Consider the following 26469-nt stretch of genomic DNA (forward strand, 5'->3'; position numbering starts at 1 on the left):
GGGAAGATCCCCTGGAGAAGGAAATGGCAACCCACTCCTGTATTCCTGCCTGGAGAATCCCATGGACAGAGGAGCCTGGTATGCTACAGTCCAAGGGGTTGCAAAGAGTCGGACACGATGGAGTGACTTCACTTTCACTTTTCTTTTCACTTTTGTTAAATTTGGTTTGGGGAGTTATGTTTACAGTCTATTTTGAGCCCTAAATGATTCTGCACCTCTGGAAAACTGCAGCAAATTACTTCAGTAATCAAGGTAAATAGAACCCTGTTAACTGTCATATTTTATTCCAAACTAAGAATACATGTTTTCCCCATGATCGCTAATTAAGAAAACCTTACTCTAAACAGTCATTCAGCTGTTTACTTGGCATATCTCCCTCTCGTTCAGTCTGCTCAGTCGTGTCCGACTCTGCAACCCTGTGGGCGTCCTTCACATCTCCCTCTGGTTGCTTCTAATTTATAACAAAGCAAGTCCAGGATGATGACCTCTCCAAAACCTCTCTCTCTCTCCACCCATATTCCCATGCTTTAAAAAACAAAACAAAACAAAACAAAAAAACCCTCCAAGAAATCCCAGCAATGAAACACTTTCTACAGTGTCTAGGCAAAAGGAGCAGGCATGATGGGAGAGAAAAGAGTAAGGTGACAAAGATCTGGCCAGAATCTTTGGTTTCTTATGTTATGGCACTGGTTGTCCTTATCCCCTCTGCCAACACACTGAGCACCTATAAAGCACAAAAGCTCTACACAAGACCTGACCTTAAGAAAACAAACAGTGTACGCATCCCAAATCAGATGGATAAAAACTATACAACATCCTCAGCCTTCATCTCTCCTCCTGTCTTTTCTTGCATATGAGTGGACACCATGTAAGTTCCACAGAAAGGCACACTTAGCAAACTCAACAAAATTTTATAAAGTTAAAAAGTTGAACATATACACAATGGAGTATTACTCAGCCATTAAAAAGAATGCATTTGAATCAATTCTAATGAGGTGGATGAAACTGGAGCCTATTATACAGAGTGAAGTAAGCCAGACAGAAAAACACCAATACAGTATACTAACACATATATATGGAGTTTAGAAAGATGGTAACGATAACCCTGTATGTGAGACAGCAAAAGAGACACAGATGTATAGAACAGTCTTTTGGACTCTGTGGGAGAGGGCAAGGGTGGGATGATTTGGGAGAATGGCACTGAAACATGTACAATATCATATGTGAAACAAATCGCCAGTCCAGGTTTGATGCATGATACAGGATGCTCGGGGCTGGTGCATTGGGATGACCCAGAGGGATGGTACGGGGAGGGAGAAGGGTGGGGGGGTTCAGGATGGGCAACACATGTACACCCGTGGCGGGTTCATGTCAATGTATGGCAAAACCAATACAATACTGTAAAGTAATTAGCCTCCAATTAAAATAAATAAATTTATATTTTTTAAAAAGTTGATATTAAAGCTTGACATTACATAAATAAATGTTTGGAAGCAAGTTGTTCTGACAACAGACTACCCTCCTCATTGCAATTTCATAAAATCTAGCCAAAGCAAAGTTGGTATCTTGAGACCAGACTGTTTCCTAACCCCATGAGCCTCTTTTCTGGCCATGTTCCAGCATCACAGAGGTGCAGCTGGAGGATGTGGGATCTACATACACGTCTCCCACATCAACAAGTTTTCTTTCCAGTTTTTAAAAATTCTATTTTAGCTTCTTAAACTGGCATCTGGGGACACACAGTGGATGCAGATTTACCTAGGTGATTTCTTCTCAGTGAAATTAACTCAGCATAGTGGGGAGTGCCTGCCTGTGCCTTTGGAAGCAGAATATATTTCTTTGTCTTCCCCAAAGCTTACATCTAATCCCTCCTCCCAACTAGATTTCTTCCCTAATGGGTACACACCATAAATCTAAGGCAAAGTTTCAGGTCACTTGATGGTACAACTATTAAAGGCTCTGGGTATGTCCATATTAGAAATATTTTTTCAAAATCTTCTGATAGAAAGTCAGTTATTTAAAAAACAATCGGTCCATAACATCTACTTTTCTTTTACCACTGTGCTTCAAGCAATGATGTGAGCTGAGAAATCTGGTCCTTATTATTTTGGACCCTCAGAAGACGTGTTCCCTAAATTGGGTTTCGAATTTTCCAGTTGCATAGAGAGCTTTCCTGAGCCCAAGTTGTAGCTGATAGCATTGTACCCTGCTATAATTTTCTTCTTTAGGACATTCTTAATTTTTACACAATGTTTGTCCTCTGTATTTTTTTTTTTAAGAGGAAAAAGATGGACACAGTACAAGTTGTGGTCCTTGCACATTAAGTTGACACAGCTTCCATGGAAACTCCAGTGTGAGGCTCTGTGGTCCCTGCTGCCCCAGTCACTGCTGTCTCTCTCTCTTCCATCACCCCCTCCGCGACTACTACAGCGTCTACCTCGGCCACCCCTTCAACCACGGCAAAATCAACTCCATTGGGCTGTTGTCGGGCCATGGCCTCCAGTCTGAGGCGGTACTGTTCTGCCTCCTGCTCTTTCTTTAGGAGCTGGTGTCGGTACTCCTGGGCTCTTCGATTAGCCTCCTGGAGGCGCTGCTGAAGTAGCTCTCTTTCAGTGCCTTCCTGTAAAAGCAAGCCACACAGGTGAGGATTCCTAAGAGCAGACAAAAAGACAAGGGTTCAGGCCTTGAGAAGTCTGGCTTTCGAGTCTTTGCCTTCTCTCCACCACTGCTAAAAAGATTACCTTGCTTTCTTCCACACTGTCTCTCATCTCTTCTATCCTTGGTTTCTTAGTCAGTGGCAATTTCTCTGCTTCTTCTGCCTCTTCCTCAATGACAGTCTCCTCTGCAACCTGACCAGCAGGTACAGTTAGAACTATAAGCCAAAGGACACCAATTGGAGGTGATGAATACATAGTAAAACAAAGAGATTTTGCTTACTTTGAATCGGAAAACAAACTAAAACGCATTCTCTGGTATCTTACTGTTCATGTCTCTTCGGATTTTAGAATCAACAGGTAAAGCGTGGCTTTGTAGAGAGAAACCAAAAGGATTAGAGGCACTAAGAAGACTTCAGCGGGACATCTCTGGTGGTGAAGAATCCTTCTTGCAATGCAGGGGATGCAAGTTTGAGCTCTCTTTAGGACACAAAGATCCCATATGACCTGGAGCAACTAAGCCTACATGTGGCAACTACTGAAGCCCATGTGCTGTGGAGCCTGAATGCCACAATTACTAAGCCTGCAAGCCTCAACTAGAGGGTTCGTGCACCACAACTAAATATCTCGCAGGATGTAATGAAGACCCTAGGTGCCACTAAGACCCAGAGCCAAATACACATTTTTTAAAAACAAGAAAGACAAAGACGACTTCAGAAAGGAAGGGCAATGATTTGCAGGTTTGGAAGGCATGCAGTTAAGATCCAAGCCTGAAGCTTTTATATAAAAGTGTCTGACTACAGATCAGAAGCTGTGATCACTTAGCTTGCAATTCTGCAGGAATAACTTATCTAAAGTAGGTATAATGTCTTAAATAAGAATTTTTTAAAAACTTTCATGAAAGCAGTTTACTATCAGATATATCTAATTTAACTATTTCTCTACTCAAGGATAAGTGAGAAAAGGGTCAACACATATGCATACAACATACAAGATGTACTGCACACCTATCAGAACAGCTAAAATTTTAAAAATAGTGATAACACCCAACACCCAATTCTGGCAAGAATGTGGAGAAACTGGATTATTCATAAATTGCTGGTGAAAATATAAAATGGTATAGTCACTGTAGAAAAAAATTTTTTTTTTTTACAAAACTGAAGATGTATTTACCATATGACCCAGAAATTATACTTCTGGACATTTACTCCAGAAAACTGAAAATTTATGTTCCTATAAAGCCTGTACATGATGAGTCATAACAGCTTTATTCATATATAGCTAAAAGCTGGAGACAAGTAATTAAGTGATTAAATAAACTATGGTGCATCCACACCACGGACTACTACTCAGCAATAAACATCAACTTGGATAGACCTTAAGGGAATTATGCTAAGAAAAAAAAAAACCCTATTGCAAAAAGCTATACACTGTATGATTCCATTTCTATAACATTCTTGAAATGACCAAAGTATAATGATAGAGAACAGACAAATTAGCGGTCACCAATGGTTAGGCATGGGGTGGGAAGGGAAGTGGCTGTAGACACAGAGCAGCACAAGGAATCCCTGTGGTAGAATTGCTTTCTGTCTCAACTGTGGTGGTGTTCATACAGTAAAGTGCACAGAACACAAACTCACAAATGAAGGCAGAGAAAACTGCAAAAACATTTCAATAAGGTTGGTGGATTGTACCAAGGTAAATTTCCTGTCTGTAATATTGCACTATTTGTATATTATACAAAATAGTACAGTAGGCTTCCCAAGTGGCACTGGCGGTAAAGAACCCATCTGCCAGTGCAGCAGACATAAGTGACACGGGTTCAATCCCTGGATCCAGAAGATCCCTGGAGAAGGGCATGGCAACCCGCACCAGCACTCTTGCCTGGAGAATCCCATGGACAGGAGCCTGGTGGGCTACAGTCCATGGAGTCGCAAAGAGAAGCAACTTAGCACACATGCACAAAATAGTACAAAATATTTGTACTATTATTCAAAATGTTACCACTTGGGGAAACTGAGTGATAGATACATGGGATCCTTCTGTATTATTTCTTACAACTGTACATGAATTATCATGTACAATTACATGTACAATTATCTCAAAATAAAAAGTTAAAATTATATTTGGGTTTTAGGATGCATTATGATTTTCGTTTAAAGCAAAAATTGATAGCTTCAATTGATAGCAGTAGAAAGCAGCTTAGATATCTGCTAAGTGGAAATGGAAGTTTTGTCTGGAATTTAAAATTTCTTACAGTTAATTCACAAAATTTTGGCTTTCATTCTTTGAGCCTGGTTTAATGCATCTGTAAAAAGTAGTGCAGTTTATCCAGGAAAAACCTTGAAAAAATTTTTTCCCCCTAGGACCTTCCCAGTGGTCCAGTAGTTAAAACTCTATGCTCCCAATGCAAGGGGCATGGGTTCAATCCCTGGTCAGGGAACTAAGATCCCACAAGCCAGAGGACCTTAAATTTTTATTTTTTTCCCTTAAAACAACTCTGATCTTAAAAAGGCAAAAAACAAAAACAAAAACAAAAAAAAACCCCAAAAACTCCATTCTCATTTAATTAATTCCAAGTAGTCTCTCACCTACTCTGTGAGCTCCCCCAAACTTTAAATGATAATGTCCACAAAAACATCAGTAGTATATTTCCAAATAAAATTCCAAGAATTTATGATACCAAAGCTTGGATTATAAAGGTTTAACTCCTACTCTTTCTTCCCATACTGCAAAGATCCATCAATTCAAATAATTTAAAAATTATAAAATCCTCATAATTATTTAGGCCAGCTCAAATTACTGATGACACAAAAGGCAATGATACCAACACTTCTTTTTCAACCTCTAGTATTCCTGAGGAATGAAGTTGTAATGTTAGTTTCTCTTTTTTTAAAAAAATTTTTACTTAATTATTTTTTAATAACTAATACATTCAGATGGTTCAAAGATTAAAAGCTATAAAAGCATATATACTGAAAAGCTTCTCGTCCACCTCTAGCTGCCCAGGTGCCCTGCCAGAAGGGAACCAATGTTAAATGTTATTTCTGAATGTTCTTCCAGAGATAGTCTAAGTCTACAAATATATTAGCAAATATACATATAAACTTATCCCTTTCAAAAATACAGTGTAGCATACTCTCCACACTGCCTGTATCTTGCTCTTGTCACTTAGGTATTTTGGAGATCAGACCATACTGGTACATAAAAATCCTCCTCATTGTTTTTAATAGCTTCACAGTATTCCATTGCATGAGTAGGGTATACCATAATTTATTTACCCAGTTCCATTAATGACTCCTACTTAGGTTCTTTTTAATCTCATAATTACAAATAATGCTGTAACAAATAATGACTTCTACTTTATTTTTTTTTTTAATTTTTTTTTTTGTGACTTCTACTTTAATCTGATAATTACAAACAATGCTGTAACAAATAACTTAGTATATAGGTCAAGAAATGTGTGAATATAAATTCATAGAAAAATAACTTTTTAACCAGAAGGTATGTGCAGCTTCAGTACTGATACGTGTTGACAATTTGCTCTTCAGAGGATGCATTCACACTCTTACCAGTGATTTATAAGAGTGCCTGTTTCCCCATACCCTTGACAGCATCGTGCTTTAATGGTATATTGGTACAGTATTTATATTTCTCTTGCCATAAATGAAATAAATTTTCCTATTTTTAAGAACCATCAGTATTTTCTGTGAACTACTAGTTTGCAATACTTGCTCTTTATTCTATCAGGTTATTGGTTTTACTCACATATTTTATATATATTAGGAAAATTTGACTGGTTTCGGTTTTTTTTTTTTTTTTCTTTTTCAGAGCTTCTTTGCCCCATCTAGGATATGGCATTCTCCCATTTCCCCCTAACTTGCCCTAATGCTTCATTTCTAGAGGTGTGTTGAGTGTCTAAAATATCTTTTAATAAACAATTGTCCACATGGGACAACTCACCTTGCTGTCCATCTTGCACAGTCACAATAAATGGCTGGCCAATGCCTCCAGTAGGGATTGCAGTTTGGATATTACCCAGAGGGACTCCATCGGTCACTATGGTGATGACCCTCTGGCCTCCACTCCCCACCACTTGCTGGATTGATGTATCAACAGAATTTCCCTCTATGATTTCTTCTGAATTAGCTAGAGATGACAAAAGTAAATATAAAATTACAGCTTAAAAAAACAGGAGTAGAGTAATTTCAGCCTCCATGAAGTTGATAATATCAGGAAGAGAAAAACTTGAAATGCATTAGAACAATATTTTCTAAAATGTTTTCACTGACATGTTAGCTTTCACCAGACAGGTTCTATGTACAAATACATTTTCAAAATGTTTGTTTAAATATGCTTAAATTTTTGTTTTTATTTTGTAGTAAGTATCAGAGACCCTAATAGACAAATGAGCATTGTGACTCTCTAACAGAAAATAAGATATGCTGAGTTTCCCCAACATATTGATCTTGGGACTCCTTTTTCAGGAAGTATCTTAAAAGTCTAAATAAATCTATAGAGCCTAGAACTATAACTATAAATTAGAGTAGACCTATTTCTGTAAGAAATAAAGGCATTTAATAGAGAATTAACAAAATTACATGTCAAGAAGTCAAAACACTGAAGAAGTTTGATAGACAAAAACAGGTGGCTTCTCCCATGTGACTGATAAATAACCTTAAGAGCAATGAACACTATTTACTATGGGCCATTACTTTTCTATTAATAAGAACTTTACATGTATCACGTTGAATAAAGATTTTCACTTTGGTTAGTCAATATCCCCAGTAACCATTAGGAGAAACAGCTCCTACTACCTTATGAAATTTCTGTATCTAAAGAGTTACAAGGAGAAGTTTGCAACAGGGGTAGGGACTATCCATATGAGATGTGTTCAGGCAGTTCAATGGAAATAGAGCATTCACACCTCTTAGAAGCAAAAAACAGTTAAATGTTAGAGCTGAAAGGACCCTGATAGATAATCTAATCCAACTACTATGTTAGAGATGAGGAGACAGACCTGAAGAAGTCAAATGATTTATCCAACATCAAAGAGCAAATTAAAAGAATTAACAAGCACAAGTTTAATATGTTGCTTTTTCCTCTGCCATGCTGCTCATTCATACACATCTGAGTAGAGATCGTTATGATTGCTACCAGTTGGAAAAATAGAATTGGAGGAATGTTCTCAGCATCTAAATCTATGGCAGAAAGAAATCAACAATCTGCTTTCATTTATGATGGAGCAGACTGCCAGAGAGCTCCAGAAAGATTCCTAGATGACTATTTACCCCTATCTATTTGCCTCCTACCTATATGAAGTCTTAAACCTTTTCCCTGGAGGCCACTAGCTCTGGCTAAGGGACCTGAAACCTTTCTGTTTTAAAATCAGAAGGGCACTATACAGGATTTATCTCCACAAATCCACTGGGAATGCCAAAATAACATCTGCAGTGAAATGAAGCACGCCAACCTGGGGTACACAGGATGTAACAATGAGCGAGGTAGCAGTCCCACGTATTTTGATGCTCTAATACAAGACATTGAGGCTGCTATTTTGAATCATTCTATGATAGTATCAGTCAAAACACAACATAGAGTTTCCAAAACTCTGCTATATAGGACTAAACATTTCAATCTGATGTAACTTGAGTCAGTGCAAACAAACTTGAAGCTGCAAGAATACAAAGGAATAACTTACACATTCTCTGACATTATTCAGCTGACTGATTATATCACTTAGTGATTTTTCATTGTGATGCTCAGTGACTCTACATCCCTTTATCCTAGTTGTCTCTAACCATAATTCTTTAACATTTCATGGAAATTAAATCTTCTGGAGAGTTGAAAACAAAAGAAGAAATGGTGATTCACCTAGCAGATATCCTTTACCTACCTGTGGCTCTGTGTGAGTTGGAGAGGGGGGCTGATGCCTCAGCAAGAGCTGCAAGGGTGGCCAGCACGGAGGTGGTAGAATTTGAGAAGTGTACTGTTGAGGAGGCATGGGGGTCACCTATTTTGGTAAAAAAGGCAAATGAGGTCCAGTGGAGAGAATAAATAGAGATGAACTAAAATGGCTTATTAAATCAAAATCTCAGCTTTTCCTTAATCTTGCTTTCTAATACAAACTTATATAAACCGATTATCATGGTGTTAAAACTCTTAAGGTTTAAAGTTTTCCCTTTAAAGTGGATTAAGATAATATGCTTGGTATAGGGCCATTACATTCTCTTCATCTGATCATTCTCTTGGCACTGTCAAGGCTGAGCATCAGCAGCTAACACACCAAGAGTTCCAACCACTCCCAAGGCTGGCTGTACAGAGCTCTTCTTGGCAGCAGGCAGTAAGCATACAGAGCATGCCTCACCCCAAGCTAGGCAGTGGTTCGGGAACAGGCCCCTCCTGGGCTTTAGTCAGTCACGCCTCTTCTATTCACCAGCTCTTCTATTTACTGGAGAGGTGAGAAGACTAGGACTGACCTCAAGGGCAAGGACAGTTAAAAACATGAAGTTTCACATTTTGAATGTCAAAGGATAGTACAATTAATTGATGTTAAAAAATAACAATTACTTAGTTATGTCATGATGTGCTATTTTTAAAAACTTCATTCATAACCTTTTCCTCTATCTATGTGATATACTTACAGCTAAGTTCCAAGAGGGAAGTGCATTAGATCTGGCAACAGGCATGCCTAATTTTATGAACTGGAAGTATTACTCAACAGTTTTGCATAAATCCAACTTTTATAACATGAATTGCATTTCCCCAAGTCTTTCACTATAATTTCAGAGATAACTTATTGTACCAATTGCAAATTAACTGCCGCTTGGCGCCAAATCCACCCTTCTTTGCCGTGCCTTGTGATACTGAAGCTGAATCCTATAAATATTTCCTGTCATCTGGCAGGAGATTAAGTTTTATCACATAGAAGTGACTGCTCCCCATACTGGCTATTCCCATATTCTTTAGAGTTCTCCTTACCTCTTAATAGTTATCCATTTTTACTAATAAGTTTTTAGAAGTTAAGTTTATAAATTATATATTTATAATATATATTTATTATATATAAGTATTTCTGACATACAATAAAATTATGTATAATCAAGCTATACCACACATAATTTTGTCTCCTGAATGAAGTAGACTGGTACACTTATCTTTTTAAAACCGTAATTAGCTTTATTTATTTTGGCTGTGCTGGGTGTTCACTGCTACATAGGCTTTTTTCTGGTTTCGGGGAGCAGGAGCTGCCCTCTAGCTGTGGGGCCTGGGCTTCTCATTGTGGTGGCTTCTCTTGTTGTGGAGCGTGGGCTCTAGGGCATGAGGGCTTCCACAGCTGCAATTCCTGGGCTCGAGAGCACAGGCTCCATTAGCTGTGGGGCACGGGCTTACTCTGCGCCATGTACGAACACGTATCTCCCGCATTGGCAGGCAGACTCTTTACCCCTGAACCACCCGGGAAGCTCTAAATGTACTCTTACTTTTTGTTTTCTCAACAGCATACCTTAAAAAAAGTCAGTTATCTGTAAAATACTTTCAAAGCTTTTGGATGAGACTGTGGGAGTGAAGATAAAGGTGGAGAAAATAATGATATCCTTATTTTAATTCTCTCATACTCAAGGAACCAAATGGTCTTAGTGAAACACAGTGCATGACCTCTAGAAAGAGCTTGTGTCAATCTAATGACCTTGTAAGCCCAAGATTAGCTATAGATTGTACTCTAATTTTCCTGCTTAGTTCATGTTTTTCTTATCACTCAGACTATCATACCAAGTGCTGACATAAGAACTCACAAATGAAACAAACAAGGAACAAGCAAGTTTTAGATACATCCCTCATGGAGGTTGTAATATATGTGACAGTAAGTCACTAACAATAAAAAATACACTGCTATTATATTATCACAGTTAAAACACACACAGACAAACACACAAACAAAGCTGTTATACTTAAAGTTCAAGTAGGAGATATCAGGTAGGCCATCAAGCTAAAGGAGACTACTTGTATAGAACTGCTTCATGAAAAAGGCAGTATATACTTTTTAGCACATGATGATTCCAACCTAAGGGTACCTGTTCTCCCTCTAATTCAAACATAATGACTCACCCAAATTCTCTTCAATAACAAGATGAAGAAAGAACATTTGTGAAAAATTAGGTTTAGTATTCTGACCGAATACTACATTGAAAAGTTGAAACTGAAAAGAGATGATACAAATGATCTCTTTAGACTTATCCCAGAGAGTTCTGGGAAAATAAAGTACTTTATTGTTAAATAATGCTAACTGCTTTGTTTTAATACAAGACCCCCATCAAATAAAGTGAAATATGCATGGCTGCTGTTGTTTTGGAAGGAAAATGGCATTGTTAGTGACAATTTGTTACCTACTCAGAATGTGGCTTATATAAATAAACTCTTCAGATCAGGATTTAGGGGCATGTGCTATGGTTGGCTAGGCAGTCTCACCAAGTCAGTGAAAACTGGTGGTGGTGGTTTAGTCGCTAAGATTCAGAAAAAAATTAAGTAATTTGCTCAGGGTCATGCAGCTAGTGAATGTCAAGAGCCCAGATCAGAACCTAACTGTGATTCAAAGCCTGCACTCTTTATGAACCAATACAAGGCAATTCGTACTTGACTTTGGAGTGCATCTTATGATTCTACAGAAAAAGGAAATTTATCTTCATAACTCTGTTTTGCCCTGATTAATATTTAAGTTAAGTCTGCCTTCTCTAGTCACTGCAGTTTAATGGTAGCACTGATGATAACTGATACCTTTAGTCATAAATGGAAAATTGAAAGCAATCTTTACAGTCTGGATTTTGGTATCAAAAATATCTACCAAAATGACAATCCTAGGATACTTACAGTTAATTCTTAAAAAGAAAAAAAAATTATGTATTTATTTTTGGCTGTGGTGGGTCTTTGTTGTTGTGTTCAGGCTTTTCTCCAGTTGAGGCAAGCAGGGGCTACTCTTCATTGAAGTGCACAGGCTTCTTACTGTGGTGTTTTTTTCTTGTTTCAAAGTATAGGTGCTAAGTGTGTGGGCTTCAATAATTGCAGTGTTTGGGCTAAGTAGTTGTGACTCCTGGGCTCTAAAGCACTGGCTCAGTAGCTGTGGGGCACAGGCTCAGTTGCTCCACAGCAAGTAGGATCTTCCTGAACCGGTGTTGCTTGCATTGCAAGGCAGATTCTTAACCACCAGACCACCAGGGAAGCACACTTTAGTTAATTCCTAAAAATATTGTTGGATGGTGGGAAACAAGAGGGCTTCTCCACCATTCAGGAAAAGAAAATCCTTAAACCCAGTTCAACAACACAACCCGAATTTGACTCAGAACCTTTCTCCCTTCTTTTATCTGCACTGAGAGGCCAGTCCCCTAAAGGTAGACAGCTGGGTAGAACTGCTTCATGAGTAGGATGGCGCTGGGGAGATCAGCTCTAACTGTGTGACGGTTCAGCAGTTTCAATTTGCTGCTGTCAACATACAGAAGAGAAAAAAGCAGTAGGTTTGCCAGAAGCAACATGACAAGCATGATATAGGTCCACAGGAACAAGGCTAAGAATCTTTATGCTGCATGCCTTCAACTTTGCTTATCATTTCAGATTAGAGTCTGGAGAATTTCAGTAGTTAGACTAAAGACTTAATTCTAGCCCATGTTGTAAACATATTACTTTATTGGCTTCTAAAAACTTTTGAATTAAAAAAAACACTTGCTCTAATCAGTGTGGCCTGAACCACAACAAACCCAAATGGCTGTGAATATTCTGATTACATATATACATATATTCAAACTAAACTTTTTGAATCATCCAGCTGAAAACTAAAGCATAGCAATTTTAAATGACAGTTGATAGCTTATAAAATGAAGGGCACTACTGCCCCCTTGTGGGCATGAGAGTCAACCTTCACTGAGAAGTTACAATTTCATTCAACATTAGCTATTACTGCTGCTGCTGCTGCTGCTGCTGCCGCTGCTACTACTGCTAAGTCGCTTCAGTCGTGTCCGACTCTGTGCGACGCCATAGATGGCAGCCCACCAGGCTCCCCCGTCCCTGGGATTCTCCAAGCAAGAACACTGGAGTGGGTTTCCATTTCCTTCTCCAATCCATGAAAGTGAAAAGTGAAAGTCAAGTCGCTCAGTCGTGTCCGACGCTTAGCGACCTCATGGACTGCAGCCTACCGGGCTCCTCCGTCCATGGGATTTTCCAGGCAAGAGTACTGGAGTGGGTTGCCATCGCCTTCTCCAAGCTATTACTGAAGCCCTGCTATAAAATGGGTACTGAAATACAAAATCTCAGTCTCACCACAACCTCATGAAGTAGACTATTATATTCTAATTTAATATATAAGTACAGAAGGCTTAGGGAAGTAAGTAGTATTTCTAAGATCAAGTATCTTGCTGCTGCTAAGTATCTTAGTCAATTAATAAATCAGTATTTGAAAGTAGTTCTGGAATGCAAAAACCTTTGTATAATGTATATCTATTCTTTCTAGTTTATATGCCTCTCAATAATAATACATCAGTCAAGATCTTCCTCTAATATTTTACAAACAACTATGAATACAGTTGTAATTTTTAAATGAAAATCAGAAACAGAAAATGAAACCCAGGATCAGTAGGAACATTTATTTAAACGAGGACATAATTTCTCTCATTGTAAAACAAATATCTGTAAGGAGATGTTGAAAATAAACTTGATTTGCTCCTTTTTATGTAAAAAATTTATTATAGTTGATTTACAATGTTATACTAGTTTCTGCTGTACAGCAAAATTAGATTTGCTCCTTTCTAGATAGATATTTTATTTTATTTAAAACATAAATACTGTGTACTGTGTACTGGTGGTACAGTAGATAAGGCTCTGCCTGCCAATGCAAGGGACGCGGTTTGATCCTGGGTCCGGGAGGATCCTACATGCTGCAAAGCAACCAAGCCTACTAAGCTAGTGCTCTAGAGCCCATGAGCTGCAACTACTGAGCCCATAAGCAGCAAGCACTGAAGCCCACACTCCTAGAGCCTGTGCTCCTAGTAAGAGAAACCACCACAATGAGAAGCCTGTGCCCCCAACTAAGAGTAGCCCCCACTTGCCACAACTAGAGAAAGCCTGAATAGCAACAAAGACCCAGTGCAGCCAAAAATGAATGAATTAAAACAAATACATACACGTGTCAAAAGAGCAACACCAAGGGCTTTTCTTTGCTATATTGTTGTTTAATATGTTCTCAAGAACAAATCAGGACTCTTAAACTTCAGTGGAATAACCATACTTACCTCTTTTATATCAGCATCCAACAACCATTTATGTTTATTTTCTTATTTGTTACTGATTTAGACTATAAATATTTAACTATTTTCCTTAGCAGTACCATATTAAAGTACCTTATATTTTCATTTTGGGGTCAGATAACCCTTCAACAGATTAATCTGTAGAATATTTTACTTTTAACAAAGTTAAGCATTTATTTATAATCCTAAAGTATGATCTTCCCTTCCTCCAGAAAGAATAAAGCATTAGCTTTAAAATCTATTATAAATCTTCCATTTGGGGAATATTTTAATAAAGGAGGGAATATCAGACAGAGTATCTATTCATCTTATTTAAAAAACCTGTAATTCAGGTTTGTTTTAAGTCTAAAATAAATGTCACATTATCAGAACATCACCTGAGGTTGTCTTGGTGCTGGCTGAAGAAACAAGGCTTGCGAGGTTGACAACTTCTCCTGACGTGAAGATGAATGGGGTAGCCATAGTCACAGGGTTGGCTCTCTCGGGATTAGCATTCACCTGATTCTGCATTGCTTCCTATAAAACAACACAAGATATTTCAAAGTAAGAACACTTATTAACTAGCCTCAGTTATACAGTTACTGAACAGCCATGCCCCCTCCCCCCAAGTGCTCTGTCAGGCAGAACTAGTTCTGGCACACAATGTCCTGGGGACCTCCGAGTTCTCATTAACACCACTGTTTTTTTTATCAGACCAGGGCAACAGAGAGCTTAGGTTGTTTTCCCTATTATTTCTACCTTAAAAAAAAAAAAAAGTGTATATTTGCAAAAACCTTTAGACAATTCACTTAACCTCTCTGGACATTGGTTTTTACTTTGAAAAATATAAGGGAGAGCCTAAAAAGGAATTTCCAGCACTAACATTCTATGATTTCTATGATCAATTATGTACAAGACATGGTGCTAGCTGAAGATCCCTGCAGAGAATCTACAGAGAACAATATTCTCCAGAGTTTTGTCCAACTACTTATTCCATTCTGCCACTGAAGAAATCCCTAAGAGAATATATAATAAATAAACAAATGAGCACCAGATTTTAAAGGCTATTTCCATAAGGTGCATTTTTGCTTTCAGGGATACCTGCACAATTTTGGTATAAAGATGCTTATCTCTATTTTATTTCTTTGGCTATTTTTTTTTTTTTTAACACGCAACTATCCCTTTGCTATGAGTTTCGATTGAAGCAGGTTATCCATTCTCTGGTTACCGTAAAATTCCTTCTTGAACCTGCCCCTTCTGCCCTCCATATCACTTCCTTAATTCTAGCCCTCATTGACTCTTGCCTGGCCTAATGAAAGTCACTAGATGGTAAAGAATCTGCCTGCAATGCAGGAGACACGGATTTGATCCCTGGGTCAGGAGGATCCTCTGGAGAATGGAATGGCAACCCACTCCAGTGTTCTTGCCTGGAGAATCCTGGAGACAGAAGAGCCTGGTGGGCTACAGTCTGTGGGGTCACAAAGAGCTGGACACGACTGAGTGACTGACACTACTACTATATGGTTCTTTAGCAGGGTCTTCTCTCTCAAGTATGTGTACCACACTTCAAACAATCACCTTTTTAAAAAACCCTCTCATATCAATCCTATATTTAAAAGCTTCCATTGGAACACCACAAAATAGTCCACAATCTTGCACACCCCTGTGTCCAGAACTCAGCCTTTCAAGTCTTAGCTCCTGCCACTCCCAAACTCTGCTTCTCTTGACCAATCTCTAGGCACAGAACTATTAATACTTACTCTTTCCTGATCATTCCATGCCCTTTCACACCTCTGTCTCTTTGATTTGCTTTTTCTAGCCTAGAACATCGTTTTCTCACATCTCTGCCTAATGCTCCTTCAAAACTCAGTTCAGAGTCTACATATACTTTGATCTTTGCCTTAAGCATGATCAAAACTCCCTCCCATAACACCTACTAGGTATCTGTTTATCATCATAGTGTTTAATCACTATAGTACTGTACTGCTTTATATTTGGTCTTTACCTTCATTATGCTGTAAACACTCCAAGGACAGGGCTATGCCCTATTAATCTTTGTATCTCGCATCCTGTTATTTCCGATATACACATACTGGCTTAAAAAATCAATGGATGATACCATCACAGCTGATTTTTAATTCTGAGATGGTTTCCTTATGACTCAATATGCTTTAGAGCTATGTTCTATCTCACATCAGTTGATGTATGTTCATAAAACATAAAGAGGCTTTTCATATTATCCCAAGTCAAGCTTAATTAAAAAGGGAAATTTTCATGGAGAAAAAAAAATTCTAAAGCCACATAAATCTTATTTTTATACTGGTCACAACATTGCTCTTCAATCACCACAAATAACTCAGGGCTTTATAGAATTTTTTTTTAAGATATTAATGACAACCACAAGATTGAGACATAATGAAAGTACTACTTTCATAAGATACCGAAAATTCAGATTCAGCTCCTACAAAAAATCCATAACTTCAGCTAAAGTATACTGTGGTGGTATAAAAAGAACAGGACCTGAAGGATGACCAGAATCTCAGCATTGTTCTTCTCCAGGGCTATGTCAAAAGCAGATTTATCAAACTTGCTGAAAGCATGGACATCAGCTCCATATTTGATAAGCAGCTCTACAACATCCCGATGGTGGTGCTCTGTGGCCCAGTGCAAAGCTGTCATCTTTAGCATGTCCTTGGCATTCACATCTGCACCATTCTGTCATAAAAAAGTAATTTTTTTCAAAGAGATACTGGTTATAGCAGCACAGGTGCAACATACCATCACCAGATACCAAGGATTTCCATAGCGATTACACATACTCAAATTTAGACATGTTTAAGAAATATCAAAGGGAAAAACATGTCTAAAATTCTCCAGCATGCTGACAGACACAATGCCTTAAATGAGAGGGTCTTTTAAGGACATCACTGGGAAATTATAACAGATGGGAGAGAAAGGGGAAAAGAATAGATTTTTGTTGCATTTATTAACAGTAAGCTGAGTGCCTGAAAAAACAGGCATAAGAGCAAAGAACACCTGCAGAAGAAGAATGAAGAAAAATCAATAGTCTGTTTAGCCTTCAAAAGATTAGAAAGTAAAATACTCATAGCTATGATGACTCTTGAAAGAGCTACAACTCAGTGCTATAAACTGTCCTAAAGTTAATCTTTTCCAACCTAGTTTCCTAATGCCTGTTTAAGTAAGAAAATAGGAAGGTTATTTGTCTTTTTTACAATATAGACCCGCCACTATTCTTGCTTTACCCTAACAAGTAGTTCCACGATGTGTGCATGTCCATCAGCTGCAGCCATGTGCAAAGGGGTCCTGTCCACTTTGGTCCGTGCATCCCTGCTAACTCCTGCTCGAAGGAGCACTTCTGCTGTGGAATAATGACCATATTGGGCTGCAAGGTGGAGGGGTGATGTTCCAAGCTGTGGGGAAATAATACTCATTTAATATCAACTGTGTGCAAAGTCCTAAAACGTTACTAAGTCGCTTCAGTCGTGTCCAACTCTGTGTGACCCCATAGATGGCAGCCCACCCGGCTCCCGTCCCTGGAATTCTCCAGGCAAGAACACTGGAGTGGGTTGCCATTTACTGGAGGGATACAAATGAAGAACAGGAGAAGCCTAGGTTCCTGTCGTTGGAGAGAGAATCTGGCTGGGCAGATAAACTGAAGAAATGATTTAATTAAAATTAATATACTAATGGACAAATAAACATAGTATCAATTAAATAAGTGCAAAGTATAATGGTTTTAAGTCAGGTGGACTTAACAGGTAAAACTCCATAAAGGGTATGATTTTAAACAGGGCTTAGAAGGTTAAAAAAACAGAAGAGAGCATGTTGAGTCAGGAACAAAGTGGGGGGATAGGCAGGTTCAAAACAATTCTTGAGAAAAGGGCAAAAACTAGAAAGTGACATGTGAAATTTAGGGTGCAAATCTAATTGGTTGAAATAGAAGTTTGTTACCACAGTAAAACAAAGCAGAAAGACTGATGAGATGAAGAGCCAAAAGAAAAAAAGATTAGCAATAGTGTGTCAATAGCAACAAACAAGTCTGTATCAATCTCAAAGTAAATCTTGTTACTATCAGAGTTATCTATCAGCATCCATTTGGTCAGAGATCTATCCCTTTCTTTGGGTTATGCTCTTTAATTTAAAACCTATTTCATTTATTCTTTGCTTTTCATATATTCAGTCTCTCTGCCTGACTGGATTTAACTCACACTGTGCTTTTCAAGTCTATTTATAGAAATGTTAATCTCCTGGGTTTCCTTTCTTCCTTTTTGTGATGTGTTAGCCTCTAAAGTTATGAATTAATCACCTCAGAATAGAGGACACTGCTTATTGAATTGTTAAAATTAGGCAATGCTAACAAAATCTATGAACACTAAGCAAGCCCATGTTATAACCTAGACCCTGGATCTTCTGACACTCTGCTCTCCAAGCTGATTGTTCGAACTCATGAAATTGCACCCTCCTCTTTAGCATTTTTTAACAGTGAAAAAGGAAACAAAATGGCTAGGCTATTCCTTATTAATGAGGACATTTTAGAGAAAAGGAAACCAGGAGTTTATTAGTTTAGAAATGTACTCTTAATATACTGATTTTGTTTAATTTCTAGCTAATTACAGAAGCCTATAGCCCAAGTACACTCCAGAGAGAAGTAAACCTTTTAGAAAATACTCTAAAAACATTATAGAAAATTACAAGCATATAATACCCTACAATTACCATCTATCTATCCACAGGAGATTCATTCTATTTGGAAAACTAAAAGAACACCATACATTCAGATAAGACAAAAATAATGCAACTCTTGTAGGAAGACTGAGGCAGAAAGACAATAAAGAAAAATCAATTCAGACTATTTAGTCGTTAAAAAAAGGCTACTAACAGCACACGCTGGGAATAATTAAGAAAGCTTACCCAGTCTGTGGTGAATGGGGCACCATTTGCCATCAGTGTTCTCACTTCATCATCTTGGCCTTTTCTTGCTGCTTCTAGCAACCTCTTCCCTAAGTCCACCAAAGACATCTTTATACATAGGAACACAAATTTTCAGGAAGCTGTAACTCAAACACAAAGAAAGATGCCTGTAAAAATATTTTTAGAAGACCTCTTGTATTAGAATATATGTAAGATACTTCTCAAGTGGACTATCTGATAAGGCACCTCTTTTCTACTTCAATACAAACTGTCAGGTATTTGCAAAGTTTCAGGCCCTAAACCGTAGTTCCCTCACTTTCAATCTCCAGTAAAATACTTTGAAAATACATGAAACACATTGCTGCCTTTCTAGCTTAAGGACTCAATAAAACAGCATTGCATCCCTTCGAAACAACTATGGGTAGAAATAATGTGTTACACACACACAAAAAAAATGAATAGACAAACCAAGGATATTGAGACTCGGGTACGTGGAGGACACTTTTCCAAAAATGAAGAGATGTCACTGCACCTGTCAGAGGTGTCTAGCAACACCTAGCGTTTTTTTAGTCATCAATTTGGCCAGATTATATACTTTGTTTAAGAGTACAGTTATGTCTAAAATCAGTACAGTTTTTCACTTAATAATGCTGGCATTATTAAATTTTTGTGAAAGCTCACAGTAAAATAAAAGCATCTGAGTAGGAGAGTTTTTTCCTTGTAAAAGGCATACAGTCAACTCTCGGTCATTTAAAGAAAAAAAGAGGACTTCCCTGATGGGCAGTGGATAAGAATCTGCCTGCCAATGCAGGGGACGTGGGTTTAACCACTGGATTTGGGAAGATTTCACGTGCTGGGGAGCAACTAAGCCTGTCCACCTATGGGCTGGAGCACCCTGGAGCCTGTGCCACCCAGGAGAAGCCATCACAAGAAGCCCGTGCACCACAACAAAGAGTAGCTCCCATTTGCACAACTGAAGAAAGCCCAAGTGTAGCAAAGACGACCCAGCACAGCCAAAAAAAAAGCTGCGTTAAACACATGAAATCAAAGGCAATAAATGATGGAGACTGTCTTAAAAAGCAACCAAAATGGCCATTTAAATTGATAGTTGTTGTAAATTAGAAACGGGCCTGGGTATAAATTCAGAGTTGCAGAGGATAATAAGTTCCTGTATGCAATAGAGAATTGCTGAATGGTATATAATCACCACACATTACAAATTTTCCAACCAGCAAGGAAATGGCTGTTCTTGATAAATCTAATTTTTATTATCTATTTGCTTTCATCTTGTACTTTTTTGTCTTAGTTGCTCTGTGGCATATGGAATCTTCCTGGACCAGGAATCAAACCCTTGTCTCTGTATTGACAGGCAAATTCTCAACCACTGGACCACCAAGGAAGTCCCTATAAACTTTTCTGATAAAATGAGTGGTGATACTAATAACTGTGATTTTTAAATATTGTATAAAATACATCAACATTTGGATGATGGGCATTATTTGGTGAACTAATATTTTTCAAATGACCCATATATGTCACAAAATTATGCTCAGGTAAAAAGGGTCATTCAGAGTGAAAGCAGATCAATGGGCTTTAAGGTAATCAAGTATAAAACATTCATTGACATGGTTTCAGATTCCTCACTGCAACTAATGTTTAAGAAATTGCCTGCCACTTGTTGGGTTTTTGTGTAACATAGAAGAATAATCACCATTACCTGAACAAGCTATTAAAACACTCCTCTGGACTTCCCTGGTAGTCCAGTGGTTAAGAATCTGCCTGCCAATGTGTTATATCTATATATAAAAAAAGTATCACCAAGCCCTAAACACTTCTATAGGAATTCCCTGGCAGTCCAGTGGTTAGGACTTGATACTATCATTGCTGGGGCTGGGTTCGGTCCCTGGTCAGGCAACTAAGATCCTGCCTCAAGTCACACAGCGCATTCCTTCACCTCCCCCTCAAAAAATGGAAAACAAAACAAAACCCAAAACACCTCTACGATAACTGATCACAAAGGGAAAGAACGTCCTACACAGGAATGTTGAGAAATGTTGACATGCAGCAGATTAAATTCTCCTAATACTGAAATTTCAGCTCTATTCTCTACCACAAAAAACATATTCAGGCGTAGGCTGAGGTATCTGCTTAAGGAGATACCTAGTTTGGTTCACATTCCTGGGAAGCTGAAACTTCTGGAAGACAAGATCCTTTAATTAAGTTGATTTTAATCCCATTGCAACTGGTGTCCTCAGCTCCTGAACGCTAACAAAATATTTTTGAGCCATCAATTTTGTCCCCTACAGTCTGCCTTCATATATATGTCAATTTTATAACTTTTAAATCATATTTATGAGACTGTGTATCAGTACCTCTAAATGACAAGTGACCCAAATGTTTCATCCCATTGTTTAAACAGGCCACCAAAAACCTTATTTCTTATTATAAATTGTAAGTTAAACTTTGGGGTCAGAATGTGAACAGGCTGTTGCATTCATCATTTGATAGGGAAAACAAAAGTTTCCTAGATATGTGTTCAAGGTTCTTTTCTCCCCTTATTCTCACTCTTTGCTTTTAAGTTAAAAGTAAAACGTATTTTTAAAATAATGGCATTTTGGAGGGACTATGTGTCATTCTCCCATATATCACCAGATGAGAGATGCATAAGGATAAGAGACTGTCTAGGCACTTCTGAGCTCCCTTGATTACTAAAAACAAAAGGAAAACATTCTTCCTTAGTGAATGTACTGCCACTTTCCCTACTGATCTAACTTGCCTCCCAGGATTTTGGAGATGAATAAAATAACAGAGCATCCACTTCCCCTCCCAAACGAACACACAAGAATTTTCAATAAGTGCTTTTTAATAACTGATGAAGTGCTTGAGCTCTTCACAACAACGTACTCTATTACAAGAGAGTAATTTCGCTTGCTGATACAAAAATTTAGGTGGGGCACTTCTTTCACTGTTATCAAAGCATATATGAACATAGATGCTTAAGAACATCTCTTGTGGACTGGGTGGATCAAATGGTACAATGAAAATACAGTCTCAGATGGCCAAAAATGTTAAGTTGCTGAAGGTAAATCATAATATCCTTTTCCATAGATGTTTTAAAAAGAGAGATGAGAGAGAAAGGTCCTTCTGGAAAGGGAGAGAAAAATGGGATGATGTCTGCGGGCTCAAGAAAATCTGTGAGAAAAGGAGAAGGGTTAGGAAGGAGAAATGGAATTGAAGAGTCCATGATCTGACGACCTTTTTCTATTGCACACGTGCCCACTGCTGCGCCAGCTGTACAAATAACTGTGCAAGAACTGGAGGCGGAGCCCTCACTGCTCTTGCTCAGATTGCTGAGCTCATTAATAATCTTTAGCCTATTCCTGGGATCAGAGAGTTAGGGAATCCTTTTTCTCCTCTATTACAGCGATGTTCACTCTTTCTGCAAGAAGGGTCAACTAGGGACAGGAGCCAGGGTCTCAGCCTCGAGGGCAGCCCCCGGCCCGCGCGCCGCGCTGCCCCCTAGCGGTCACCCCTGTGGCCTTGGCTTCCCTCGGTCCAGCTCCCCAGCCCCAGGTCTTACACCCACCCCCTTCCTCACCTCCCAGTCCCCTCCCCTTCCTCCCGGCAGCATCCCCTTCCTCTCCTGCCCTCAGCCGCCCCCGCTCTGGGGGGCGCCGCTCCGACTGCACCGAGGAGTCTGGGGCCAAGCTGGAAAGCGGTGCAACTTTTCGCGGCAGTCTCCCTTCCAGCCCTGACGCCCCCTCGAGCCCACGCATCTCTTTTTCCCCCTCACCTCCTCGTCCGGGACGCTGCCAGCTGTGCTTTCACCGAGCCTGCCAGTTTTGTCCTGTTTCCTTTTCTAGTTAAGACTCCCTGTCAATGACGGTTACTTTTTGGCCTTTTCACATATGCATATTTTGGGGGCCTTTAACCCCCCCTCGTGAAGAAATGGAGGCAGCAAAATGGCGGACCCGGAAGTGAAGACTCGGCGAATATAATTTCTGGCGGAGGAATCTATGAAGAGAAAATGATAGGAAAACCGTGTTTGTATTCGAACAGGACGATGATGCGCCCCAGAGGTCACTGTCTATCCTCGGAAGGCCTTTTGAGGTAAAATAGTGTGTATTCGAGACGTTTTAGACAGGACTATTTAGCGAGGCGGAGGATTGTCGAATACGTGTCGTATAGGTCCGGCAGGGGACGGACCCGATGGTTTGCTTTGGCGCCAAGAACCTGGTGAAATCGGATTCTGCCCATGTGTCCCGCTGTCTTTTGGTTGTTTTTAGGAAAGCCATGTTTCGCGGTCCCACCCTCGGGTGAAGATGTCTGGGACGTTGCAGGGTTTGCTCGTGAATTGAGTTCTTGTGCCGGACGGACATGTTTTCCGCTACAGCCTGAATGTAAGGATCCTAGAGCCAAGCTGTCAACAGTTATTTCTTGGTGGGGGCTTAGAAGAGGATGGAGCAGGAGTTTGCAAATTCATTTAGGCACCTTACTTACCAGTTGATTCCCATCTCCACCTACCATTCGCCAGGAACTAAAGCACAGCGCGAAGTCGAGAAAGACGACTTTGGAAAATAAATAGAAAAGGAGACATCACTGCTCCACTCTCTATTCGACTTTGGCTTTTGTCGTTGATGGTGGAGACCACCAACGCTTTTCAAATCCTATGGGGAAGATTTACGTGCTTTCTAAAAAAAATATTGACGTATAGATGAGTGTGTTAATATCCGCTGTACAGCAAAGTGATTCCGTTGTAACTATATATATATATATATATACTTATATTCTTTTCTATTATGGATTACCACAATATATTGAATATCGTTCCCTGCGCTATACAGTAGGACTTGTTTATTCATTGTGTATGTAGTAATTTGTCATCTGCTAATCCCAAACGTCCAATCCATCCCTATTCTCAATTTCCGTAGATCCTGTTCATGTTCTTTAAAGGACTTCTTTGGCTTACTGCCTAAGTTGGTATTTACAGCTTCTTGAGGGTCAAAATCAGTCTTGTTTACAACCTCTTCTGTTGTCTAACTGGGTGTCTCATACAGTAGGTACTCATAATCTACTTATAAATTAGCCCCCAAAAATGAAGTGACTTGTAAGTATAAGCATATAACATATTTGGGTTAAGTCCTTTGTTTTCTTAGGGACCCAGGCTGAGATAATGAAGTGCAGATTTAATGTCACAGGTGCCTTCTGCAGCATCTGGAATTACTACCTAACACATTGGTAGTCAGTGGGCAAGCACAAGAGTGGTTGGTTACAGCTTTCTCCAAAATAATATTTTTAAGTTGTTTTCACCCTTTTTCTTGTAACTTATCTGTTCAACCTGAAGTTCCATCATTATAATGTATAAAGGCTACTTAAATCCTTCCTCAAAGTTGAACATCAGATAAAATATGTAAGCTGAACATGGAAGGAAAGCTAATTTTTTAGATCTATGCTGCGTCCTGTAAAGAGAGAAAACTAGAATCCAGTCCTGGGATTGAATATCTTTATTAAAGAAGTGATTAAATGGCAGCACAAATCAGCAGCAATAATTTGGGGAGGGGTGGAGACATGGTGTAGGGTCAGAGTTGATTGTTCGTTTCATAGTGTCAAGGTAGCTGAAGAACTGTGCCCAAGGCCCATTTGATCAGTATCCTACACTGCAAATGCAGGAGGGCAAAACTAAAATACTAAGGCCCATGCCTGTGCCTTTTAGAGACTGAATAAAATCTTACAAATTATCATAACAGCAAGATTGCATTTTAAGATTTGAAATCTGATTTTCCTCAGCTAGCATTTTCAGCCCACAGGAGCAAAATTGTAAACTGAATAGGTTTAAAGGAGGAACAACTTTGGAGAGAGTGTAACTGTTTCTGAAATGATTCAGGGCTTTTTTCTTACTATCATCTCCCACACTGTTATTTCCTCTTGTTTCATACCTTCAACTGCCCCTAATTGCTCTAAGAAAAAAGTGTATCACAAGAAGCAGCAGGATCACCTTAACCTTTTAGAAACCCTACAGTTTTATAGCAGATAATCTCAAAATTTACAGGGTTTACATCAACCCCTGAAGAAATGTGTTTCCTGGCTTGGAACAAGAAATTAGGAAGGTTTGAGCAATCTCTGAAAGCTGATTAAAATGAACTAAAAAAAAAAAATCAGTCCTCCATTTTACACTGCTATACAACTCAGTGGTGGCCTCACCAGTCTTTTTTCTGGATTTAATGTCTGGGGAAGGAAAGGAGGAATCCCTGTGACCAATACTCCATTGCTTGAACCCTTTACTTTGTGACTTGAGGACTTTTGAGGAAAAACTGGTAAGATAAATAAATAAATAAATACATAAAACACAACTCAGGCAGATTCATCAGCACCACCTCAATACAGTAGAGGGGAAACAGCAAGATTGATAGGGGAAAGGGTGGAAGGAAGGGGGTTTGAAAGGTCAGGCAATGAGGGCAAAGTGGTGGAAGAGAGAGATCTTGGGCTTAAAGCAAGTCCAATTCGAAGGAGTGGATGCTGGCAATGGGAGCTCTCCAAAAGTTGAAGGTGCTGTACTCAAGGAGGGCATCGCCTTCTGGGTTTTTCTCCTGCTCTGCTCCGGGTGCTTGCCCCGTCATTTTGCCAGCGCTGCTGTCCTGGATCTTGTAGGTAGATGTATCTGACAGACCCAGGCCTTCCAGCTCCGACAGATCCAATTCTGGAATGGGCATCCTCCAGAAAAGAAAGGAGCTGTACTGGCTACTCACAGGGTCCCTCATAACTTCCTGGAAAGAAACCAATTATCAGTGTTCATGCTACAGCCACCTCTTTGTGGCCCATGGCCTTTCCCCATTTGCCTCTGTACATAATATTTACTGCCTACTGCTTGGGTCTGGTTTTCAAGGTCTTCCAGAATCTGGCCCCATTTTCCCTAGTACATTTTATGCTACAGCTATACTTACTCCTGTCTCTTTACACTCTCCATCTTAAAATACTATCCAAGTTTCAAGGCTCCATTCAAGTCCCTAGAGGAATCTCCATTGACCTCTTACTATATTTCATATCCTTGATTTTTCTTGTTTAATATGTCATGGTACCTCTGAAAAGGGTTTCCATGTCCATGATTTTTCTATTTTCCTTCCTGCTTTCTAAACCCTACCGTAAACTCACTTCTTCCAGGAGGCAATCCTTAAACTTAACTCCATCTAGCCTATTTCTTGCAATATTTCCCACAATGCCTGTAGAGTTTTACCTGACTACATCAGTTTGGGGTTACAGATCACCATTATGTGTCTTATATAAGGATAATCTTAACTCCTTCAAGGGACTAAGAGTTTCCCAAAGTAAAAACCAGTCTACTTTACACCTTCTTCACAAGTGCTGGGCTTTGCACACACAAACATCCAAAGCTGCTGACTAATTTTCCCTCAGTATGTAATACAATCAATACTTTCCCACTCCCATTTATAAGCCTACAGATAAATCTTACAGCCTATTTCTCTCTCTAGCCTAACTCTCCCCTTCAGAACAAAACCTGGGTTCTTAATTTTCCTATGCTATAACAGGATTTCTTTTCTCTGATCTCAGTGCTAGAATACACTTGATGATACAGCAAATGGATTGGAAATTTCAGGAAA

The 26469-nt window shown here is 39.1% G+C and overlaps 2 protein-coding genes across 3 annotated transcripts; both read right to left on the reverse strand.

Moving 5' to 3' along the window:
• Positions 1 to 1429: 1429 nt before the first annotated feature.
• On the reverse strand, positions 1430 to 22838 carry GABPB2 (GA binding protein transcription factor subunit beta 2). Of its 2 annotated transcripts, XM_040230722.1 has the most exons (9): positions 22647 to 22838; positions 18854 to 18993; positions 17185 to 17352; positions 16442 to 16636; positions 14320 to 14458; positions 8551 to 8667; positions 6618 to 6803; positions 2742 to 2872; positions 1430 to 2620 (listed from the first exon to the last, which is right to left on the reverse strand). In XM_040230722.1, exons 2-9 carry the CDS (start codon positions 18959 to 18961, stop codon positions 2321 to 2323), a joined length of 1344 nt encoding a protein of 447 aa, XP_040086656.1. In that variant the 5' UTR covers positions 18962 to 18993; positions 22647 to 22838; the 3' UTR covers positions 1430 to 2320. The 2 variants fall into 2 exon arrangements, with proteins under 2 accessions (XP_040086656.1, XP_040086657.1); XM_040230723.1 differs by lacking the exon at positions 17185 to 17352 and having other exon boundaries at positions 22647 to 22803.
• A 1109-nt stretch (positions 22839 to 23947) lies between these two features.
• MLLT11 (MLLT11 transcription factor 7 cofactor) lies at positions 23948 to 25617 on the reverse strand. The gene has a single exon (XM_040230725.1). It carries the CDS (start codon positions 25609 to 25611, stop codon positions 25339 to 25341), a length of 273 nt encoding a protein of 90 aa, XP_040086659.1. The 5' UTR covers positions 25612 to 25617; the 3' UTR covers positions 23948 to 25338.
• Between the last annotated feature and the right edge of the window lie 852 nt (positions 25618 to 26469).

The sequence above is a fragment of the Oryx dammah genome, unplaced genomic scaffold, assembly GCF_014754425.2.
Source record: "Oryx dammah isolate SB20612 unplaced genomic scaffold, SCBI_Odam_1.1 HiC_scaffold_28, whole genome shotgun sequence".
Classification (NCBI taxonomy): domain Eukaryota; kingdom Metazoa; phylum Chordata; class Mammalia; order Artiodactyla; family Bovidae; genus Oryx; species Oryx dammah.

What these genes read in the sequence shown, in the direction of transcription:
- GABPB2 (XM_040230722.1), bottom strand. Translation starts at nt 18,961, where the DNA reads ATGTCTTTGGTGGACTTAGGGAAGAGGTTGCTAGAAGCAGCAAGAAAA. An exon ending in TCGTGGAACTACTTGTTAGG is followed by an intron (nt 16,637 to 17,184) that starts GTAAAGCAAGAA and finishes TTTTTATGACAG; the next exon opens with AATGGTGCAGATGTGAATGC. An exon ending in AGATTCTGGTCATCCTTCAG is followed by an intron (nt 14,459 to 16,441) that starts GTCCTGTTCTTT and finishes GTTGTTTTATAG; the next exon opens with GAAGCAATGCAGAATCAGGT.
- MLLT11 (XM_040230725.1), bottom strand. Translation starts at nt 25,611, where the DNA reads ATGAGGGACCCTGTGAGTAGCCAGTACAGCTCCTTTCTTTTCTGGAGG.